General features: G+C 34.5%; 2 protein-coding genes and 1 long non-coding RNA gene across 3 annotated transcripts; 2 read left to right on the forward strand and 1 right to left on the reverse strand.

Moving 5' to 3' along the window:
- LOC111207664 (protein SPEAR1-like) lies at positions 1-2,502 on the forward strand. Its single transcript, XM_022705921.2, has 3 exons — positions 1-773; positions 1,137-1,241; positions 1,713-2,502. The coding sequence occupies exons 1-3, from the start codon at positions 552-554 to the stop codon at positions 1,815-1,817; spliced, it is 432 nt and encodes a 143-aa protein (XP_022561642.1). The 5' UTR covers positions 1-551; the 3' UTR covers positions 1,818-2,502.
- LOC106357958 (50S ribosomal protein L4) lies at positions 2,273-4,619 on the reverse strand. Its single transcript, XM_013797683.3, has 9 exons — positions 4,466-4,619; positions 4,218-4,327; positions 4,096-4,130; positions 3,875-3,992; positions 3,394-3,542; positions 3,219-3,326; positions 3,026-3,145; positions 2,767-2,940; positions 2,273-2,674 (listed from the first exon to the last, which is right to left on the reverse strand). The coding sequence occupies exons 2-9, from the start codon at positions 4,288-4,290 to the stop codon at positions 2,573-2,575; spliced, it is 879 nt and encodes a 292-aa protein (XP_013653137.1). The 5' UTR covers positions 4,291-4,327; positions 4,466-4,619; the 3' UTR covers positions 2,273-2,572.
- A 1,490-nt stretch (positions 4,620-6,109) lies between these two features.
- On the forward strand, positions 6,110-6,669 carry LOC125590275. Its single transcript, XR_007326605.1, has 2 exons — positions 6,110-6,182; positions 6,281-6,669. It is a non-coding gene; the product is annotated as an uncharacterized LOC125590275 (long non-coding RNA).
- Positions 6,670-8,554: the final 1,885 nt, after the last annotated feature.

An 8,554-nucleotide genomic window follows, 5' to 3' on the forward strand; every position in this document is an offset into this window, starting at 1 on the left:
GGGATTGGAAATAAGTAACATACGTAATTTTATAATAAACCCCTTCAACTTGGGTCAATATGAAAATAATATTGTGATAAGTCCGCTTTTTATAATAAATTTCTCAATTAGGGCAGAATAATTGGATTACAGAGAGGGAGAGGGGAATAATTCGTTCGAATCATCATCGAAGTCTTTTGTGTTGGAATTCATCCAAAAGCAAAACAAATAATTAAGTTAATTTAATCCAATCATTTATATTATTTTACTACACATTATGTAACTAATTGAAAATTAAAATATAAAGAGAGTTGGAAATCAAAATAATTAAGGGCATAAAATCTATGTAATTTGTATTTGTGTGCGTGGCGTATCTATTGAAATCTGGACACAATCTGATCCAGCGACGCAGTAGTTATACTAAGGTTTTAAATACTGTTAGAAGCAGCCTATAAAAAAGAGATCACCAATTCACCATATATAATGGAATCTCTATAAAAAAGAGATCACCAATTTTGACAAGGTCTCTCTCTCTCTCTCTCTAGTACTTGATTTTCCAGTGTACATCAAGAATGGGAAGTAGTTTCTTTGGTAGACCAAACATCAGAGGATCTTCGCCGTCTCCAACATCATCTTCTTCATCTCCGGCTACGAGAAGAGGGAAGAAGAATGGTTCCGAGAAGCCAAAGCAGCCACAAAGACGCCTTGGGGTAGCACAACTGGAGAAGATTAGATTACACGGTGAGATGAGTTGCAACAGCTTCAACAATTACAATCCTTCTTTGCATCCTCAGGTAACATTTTACATGCATATAATCAAATTTTACCTTGATATTTCTTTGATCTAACAATCTAATATAACCCAAAATTACGATACCTATCTTTATTTTTCTCGACACAAATATCATGCCTGATCAGGTGAAAACCCATTTTATTTTCTATCATTTAGAATCTCATTATAAGTACTAATAGTTGCAATGGTTATTTATGCTATTATAATCTAAAAAATGTTACACTGACGATAGTCTACATCAGTTGCAAAAATGATTTGTTATGAAATGAATTGTACTATGGGCATATCATTAATCCATCTAATTCGTTTCACGATAGTATACTTTTGATATTAATTATCCCGTCATACGTTAATGTCAATGTAGGAGGATGTGAGAGGATATTCATCCATACCATCATCATCATCGTCCTTTACATATGCATTATCAACACCAACATCAACTCCTAATGGCTTCTATCCGAACATGATGGTATATATCTGATATCTCCCTTCAATGCTTTAATTATTTGCGATTTATACATGATATTGCGTATGTGTGTTTTATAAAAGAAAATATTACGTGGATTCCTTATCGAACTTGATTAAATTACATTACTTTTTATTTCAAAATCTCCAGCCTAACATATATATGAAGTCTTATAACATATTTGGTCAATCATTGATTCATTTCCATCTATTAGCTGAACTGTTAGTAACATTTTCATTGATCACATTATTATTAGTGTGCAGACTTAATTTCTTTTTGGTCCAGTCGGTTTGTATCAAAAACATACGATTTGCTTAACTTAATTTTTTTGGTTTATTTTAGTGTAACCATGGTTCAGTGTAGTTATCTCATGGCTAAGTTGTTGGTTAATTGACCTTGTCAAACGTTTTATAAGTGTAGTCGATTTTTATATTGGTGTGATCTAATCAATTTTTATTTTTGGTCTTGAAATAGGAACCAAGTTTTACAAGGCGAAGTAAGTCGTTGGGATGCGGAAACCAAAACTCGGGATCAAGTGACAGTCAAGAGTTAGATTTGGAGTTGAGATTGTCACTTTGATCATTTTGTAATAGTCTGATCTTCATGTAATGGAAAAGAAGTGTAATGCATTTGTGATTATGATATTATCTGTTGTGATGGTTAAAATAAATTGAAGCGACAACAGCTGATTATTTTCTATTTAGGGGCATCAAATTTCTTTTCTTCTTAGTGATTGTCTGCCCATTTTAGTTGAAAAGGTTTAAAATGCGGAATCGTTTGTACATTTTGAAGAATCAAACTGATTTTTAGATGAATAATAAGTCACATTTGCTTCATAGAAATAGTATGCTGTAGTAGTCTTGTTTTCTAAAAATAAAATATATTAATAAAAAAATTATTTTTTTTCATTTAATTTTTATTGCATACAACTTCATCAGAAATTTTACGAACTAAATTCTATAGTCTAATTTTTACGGTCCAACTAATCATGCAATGTTTATATCAAAATCACTTTTTGTCGACTTCAAAATCACTTTAAAAAAATTTAAAACCTACTAATAAATATTTCAAACGGTCAACAAAAATGATAGAATGTCTAGAAAAAAGATAAATAGTACAACTCAGGTGCACAAAAAAAGAGAGAGTATAACTCAAATCTTTTGGCATTCGAGATTTGCAAAACCAGACCGAAAAGCTAACAAATAACGAACCGGTCAAGACATGAACCAAAATACCAATACATAACTGACTATGAATTGCCGGTACAGAAACTACAAGCGGAATTTCTTGCAACCGTCTTATTGGGAATACTATTTGAAGACATTGTTGTCTCTTTAACGGTTGATGGGAGTGTGCATACGCTCAACGATCTTATTCACAGCATCACGGGACATCACAAGCGTGTCGTGGAGCAAAATGCTGTAAACGTTAAGCCCCTGCAAAGCATTACACAAACAAGATTCAATATTCGTAAACCGGTTTATCACGTAACTGCAAAGTTTGACACAGGGTCGAGTATGTGACTTACTATTGATGGAAGTATGTTAACATAGTGGAGGTTTTGGGTGGCTAGCTTCAGCTTCTCATCGATAGGACCGCCTTCTACAACGAGCACTTTCTTCGTGGTCTCCATTTGATTGTAATAGTTCACAATGTTCTTTGTCTTGTGCGTTGGCAATGCCAAATCATCAAACACAAGGAGCTGCATAGTTTTCACAAAACATTCAGCAAATACAAAGCAGACTAGTAATAACACGGGCACTTAAGGAGAAGAGAAAGAAGCTGACTTTTCCTTCTGCAGCTCTAGCTGTGAGTGCTATCTTCAGACCAAGTCTTCGAACCTGCTTATTCATCTTTATCGCATGGCTTCTTGGTCTGGGCCCATGCATCACACAACCACCTCGGAACTAGCGGTTTCAATAAACTTCATCAGAAAAGAACTGCGGTTTGGTGAGAAGAAAGCTCAAGTATGATGTTTACCTGAGGGCCACGAAGTGTACCATGTCTAGCCCGACCTGTACCCTTCTGGTTCCATGGCTTTCTACCAGTTCCGCTAACCTCACTTATTGTTTTGGTCGAGTGAGTTCCCTGAACATCCACCAAAATGCGTCAGACTTACTGATTGTTTAAATGAGATAATTAATTAGAGTAATACCTGCTGACGTTTGGCAAGCTGCCATCTGACGACGTGGTGAATGATATCTTTCCTTACAGGAACATCAAAGACATCACCAGCTAAAACCATGAAACCCTTGTCTTCGTTCTGAAAATTAGTCACGGGAATGACCAAGTCTTGATATTGTCCTACGGAAAGTATCAAATACATTACCAACCAGTGAAAACTTGTACAGAATAATGACACGAGACCAGTAATAAAGAAAACATCATTGTTCAGTAGATTTTGATCAGGTCTCAAGCGCAATCACAAGAAATGAGAACATACAAAGCCTAACACAAGCACAGCACCGGTAACCAAACTCTCCGTCAACCTTACACTTTAATACATCATAAGCTAAAGCATACTCCTTTCTGAAATGAGAGTAATCTCATACCCTGTAAGACCAGTTTGTAGCAATAGTATGTACATATATCCAACATATGGTTCGATGAATGTTAACTACTTCCTTGATTCATACCTATGGTTCGGTCTGGTGTAATGACTGTCTTTTGGGAAAGTAAATCATGAGGAAATGAATCATCAGGTGTCAAAATAGAAGTGGAGAGCTTTCGGTTTGAAAGTAAACCCATTCCACACTGCATTTGATAGATAAAAAAAAAAAAAAAAAAATGAAATCAACATCTCAAGAATAGTGAAAACTAGGTGGTTATATGCAATGGGAGTGATGTAAACACCAACCTTGAGATCACTATAACCATTTCCAGATGCATTCGCTGTTCCAAAAGAGACAGATAAGCAATTAGAGATCAAAGGCAAACGAAAAGGTACATTCTTTACGAGCTTAGAGACTGAGATAATACTCGCGTTGCTGCGTCCTAAGGCTGTGAAAGATCCAAAAGTGCGAAGAACTCTTTTTGAGAGTGAAGCAGCCATATCCTTTGATTCAATTGAAGAAACCCTAAATGCTCATCTACAACACCCAAATCGAGTTTCTCAATCTAGAGTAAAATGCAATCTAATCGAAACACCAAAATACTCAAAATCTGAATCTCAGCATATAACAAGAGTAGATCCTATTGTGCTCCCTTAAGAGAATAAGAAAACTAACCGGTCAGAGGAGCGGCGGTGAAGAAGTCGAAGAAGTAAAACGGCGACTATCAAGGTTTTAAGACTCGGGAGGAGGTTTACATGTGTTTTGGGTCGGGTCGGGTCCGGTCGGATCTATTTATTGGGCCTTCAACTTTATTATATGAATAAGGTAAAATCCCATAATATGTTGCTAAATGTCTCGTAAAACCCAGCCCGTACGGGTCGAATGGTTTTCTCATCATCATTCATTCCAATAATATATATATACTCTTTCTATGAATAATATTCCCTGCGACTTATTAGACTATCTCCATCGGTGGGGATGGTGATTTGGAGTGATTAACAAAAAAATAAAAAATTTTAATGTGTTATATTTATAGATTTTAATTTAATTACTTTAAACAAATATTAGCAAATAAAAAAATAACACGTGGCACTAACGTTTGCGAATCGGTTCTAAAAACAGAGTTTAAAGAACCTCGACTAATTTTTCTTTCCTATTTTTCTGTATTTATATTATTACTTTTTGATTAAGAACTCTTCTACAACCTACTAATGGAGATGGTCTTAGAATCTCTTTATATATAAAGTTGAGTTTGTTGACTCCCGAGGGCTCCACGTCATATTCCAGCTCACTAATTCGAGTTTTGTGAAGACGGCACGTGTCACTTCATTTATTCTGAATTCTGACACATTTATTCTGAATTCGGTTGGGCTTAGTTCGTGGGAAATCGGATGGACTTTCATTTGGACTGTTTTGGGCTGTATTAGTAAGTGTTCATCTGTTTTTTATCGATTCTAAATGATAAATGAGCCCATTAAAGACATAATTTGTTATTGGGCTTAAATTAGTTTGGTTTTAGAAAACCCAACTTGGTGTTGACGATGCTTTCTTCACGCAGGGGAACCAACCTATCTCTTACTCGAGCTCAGTTCATTCCGTTTTGTCTAGAATTTTTTTCTTTTGGAACGTTACGAACTGCATTGAATTATCATCATTAACAACTACCTTAACTCTTCCACCCACTCCTACCACGATTTCCTCATTCATTGCATCTTACCTCTCTACAAGACGGTGGATTTCAAGCTATAAAAATGTTAGCTTTCATCCGTAAACATCATCCTCAAAAATCTTAAAAACACTAGAAAGTTTTGTTTCGCTTGAATGGCTAACTAATCCATCTCTTAGAGTTCTTATTAGGTTTTCTATCTAAGAAAGATGAGATTCTTTATTAGTTTCTTATTGTTCTCTTTCAGTTTATTTGTTTGTTTCTAATTTCCATTCTTATGATATTTCAGTTACAACTGTATCGTTTTTGATTTGCAGGACCCTCCAATTCCTATACCAAAAGATACAATTTTGGATGTTCTTAGAATCTTAGTTGGTGAGGAATCCAACACTCCACATGTCTTTTGATGTCTATAGGCTCTTCTTATATGATGTTGCATGATATCTTAAAGGAAACGTTTTCTTCTCTGTAGATGTAAAAAACATCTGATTCTCATACATTTGCGAAACCCGAAAGGTAATATACATACATCAACTCCTTATTGCTTTTCATATTCTATTTTTAAGAGAAGTCATCAAAGGACATTCTTTGGTGGTCTTTTATGTGATTAGTAATTTGCAAGACGTTAATGGTTTGATGGTTATGGTGAACTCAGTATGAATGCAGCATATGACAAGTTGTTTGGTCGGGTGTTTAAGAGAAGTTCAGAACTGGTGTTTACCATCGGTGCGTATAACAACTTGCTTAGCTTTAGGTTTTTCTCGATAAAGAAATAAACTTTGTTCTGTTTTTTTTTTCCCTTGATTATTGGCTTATTTTTGCAGATATCTGAAGGATACCATCAAAGTTCGTTTCATGGCTCTTAAGCTTCAGATTATATGTTATCTGACCATCTCTGTAGAAACAAATAGTTTGTATTAAGCTACATAAGATGTCTCTCTTCTGCACTTAGCCATTAAGTTGATCCATTTGGACTACAAGTCTGCGTGTTGGAGACAAAGGATTTCAATTTCATAGGGAATTTGATATTGTGAGATTGAGGCAGTGTCTCTTGAGCTTTATGAATGGGATCCGAAATTAACCGAATGCTGGAGTTGATCTGTATTTTGTTTCTCAATATCTAAAAACAAAACTGTAGAAGCAAAGTCATGAGAAGCCTTGCAATCTGGTGTTTGGAGTTTATTTATTAATTTATAATAATCATTTTGAGATAGATGATCTTCTTGTTCATCTTCGTCGTCGGTTTGTTAGAGACGGACACTAAGGAAGTTGACTTTGACTTATAAATCTATATATATAAAGTTGGATTTTTCTCTTCTTCTGACAAGTGGCAGGAGGCTTTTGTGACACGTGTCATCCATGTATTTTTTTTACATTGTAAGTCATTCTTCTTTTAGATTATTGCAATTTGGCCAAGTACTTTCTAATCGTGAACTACCTAATCTTTTTCGCACTAACTATTATCGTATGAAGTTTGATAATCTATTTTATTGTTCACTAAAATTCAAGATGAATAAAGAAATAAATAAAATAATATAAATCAATTTTACATATTTTATTTATTCACAACTAAACATAACATACATTTTTTTTATTTTTTTTTATTTTTTGCAATTTTCTATTATTTAATTTACAAATTATATATTTATTTAACTATTAAAAATATAAAATGACCAAACTAATAAGAAAAAATTAGAGTGCAATACATAATCTAAACATAAAACTTCCACAGTCAGAGAGAAAAAGTAAAATTTCATAGTAACACTAACTCAATAAAGATTTGAAGCTGAAAAAAAAGATCAACAAAGAAGACTAACCTATCTCATCTTACTATAGAATGTCTTCACTAGAACAAGCAGATTTCAGAAAAATGTAAAAAGATAAAATATGAGATAAAGCAATCCTCGGAACACAAAGGATCGAGATCAGGCACCAGCGCAAAAAAAAACAAAAAATCGGGCCAGAGAAAGAATCACCATCGGAAGAACAAAGTCACCACAAAAAAAAAGACGCATGTCTAAAGCACCGGAAACACAACCACCAGCTAAGAGATAAGAAGCACCTCACAAACTAAACAAGCACATACAAGACGCTCATGCCAGCGAAGAACCACAAAACTCTAAATAGAAGAAACCAAAGCTCTAAAAGACTAACCCCGCACACCTACACCAAAGGATGCATGAGAAGAAGATAAACAACCTGAGTGGGGGAGAATGTAAGCAAACCACCGAGAAACCAAAGCTTAAGCTTGAGACCATAAACAACTTTCCAAGCGTACAAAGAATACACAGAGAAAAACACTATCCAAACCTGGAGTAGCAAATATGGCGAAAGGGAGAGCCACAAGAGACGTGATCAACGATGAAAGATGCAACAAAATGAGAGAACAAAGAGATAAAAAGAGATAAAATGAAATCAACAAACCGTGGAGCCATCCTCAAACTATGAAAAAGAGCATAGAAGTCAGATCACCAAAAACCAGAGCTTGAAAACCAAGACGAGCAGAGACTATTGACGGCAAACCAGCGACGAGGAAAACAACATCAATGACAACTAAACTCTGACCCAACCCAATGAGATGTAGTTTCTAACCTTATCCAAAACCTAAGGAAAAAGAAGACCAATATTGACCGAAATAATATACAACGCCGTAAGAAACAACCCCACAACATGGAACTAATATGCATGATCTATAACAAATATCAGATAATCTCACAGAAAAACAAGAGCACGGAGGTGAGTCTTTTCCCAGTGATGGTGAGAGCACACCGGAGAAGTAAACAAAATACATAGATAGTGATGGCTCAAGGTCAAAAGATGGAGGAGAGTGCAAAAAACACCTAAAAAGAGTAATGTTCAAAAATGTGAAATATTAAAATACAATTTTGACGTCGTTAATCTTAGAATCAACAAATGCCTAAAGACAAAGTTATTGAAATTTAATATGTTTTACATCAGAAACTCACTTTATCACTAACAAATAGTATTATACATACAACAATACATTATTAAAAAGACAAACACATAATATATTAACTTATTACCTACTACTACATAACATAATAAACACTAAATTATGTTCTTCACAAATAAATACT

The sequence above is a fragment of the Brassica napus genome, chromosome C7, assembly GCF_020379485.1.
Source record: "Brassica napus cultivar Da-Ae chromosome C7, Da-Ae, whole genome shotgun sequence".
NCBI lineage: Eukaryota > Viridiplantae > Streptophyta > Magnoliopsida > Brassicales > Brassicaceae > Brassica > Brassica napus.

What these genes read in the sequence shown, in the direction of transcription:
- LOC111207664 (XM_022705921.2), top strand. Translation starts at nt 552, where the DNA reads ATGGGAAGTAGTTTCTTTGGTAGACCAAACATCAGAGGATCTTCGCCG. An exon ending in ATCCTTCTTTGCATCCTCAG is followed by an intron (nt 774 to 1,136) that starts GTAACATTTTAC and finishes ATGTCAATGTAG; the next exon opens with GAGGATGTGAGAGGATATTC. An exon ending in GCTTCTATCCGAACATGATG is followed by an intron (nt 1,242 to 1,712) that starts GTATATATCTGA and finishes GTCTTGAAATAG; the next exon opens with GAACCAAGTTTTACAAGGCG.
- LOC106357958 (XM_013797683.3), bottom strand. Translation starts at nt 4,290, where the DNA reads ATGGCTGCTTCACTCTCAAAAAGAGTTCTTCGCACTTTTGGATCTTTC. An exon ending in CTTAGGACGCAGCAACGCGA is followed by an intron (nt 4,131 to 4,217) that starts GTATTATCTCAG and finishes CTTTTGGAACAG; the next exon opens with CGAATGCATCTGGAAATGGT. An exon ending in TACACCAGACCGAACCATAG is followed by an intron (nt 3,543 to 3,874) that starts GTATGAATCAAG and finishes TACTTTCCGTAG; the next exon opens with GACAATATCAAGACTTGGTC.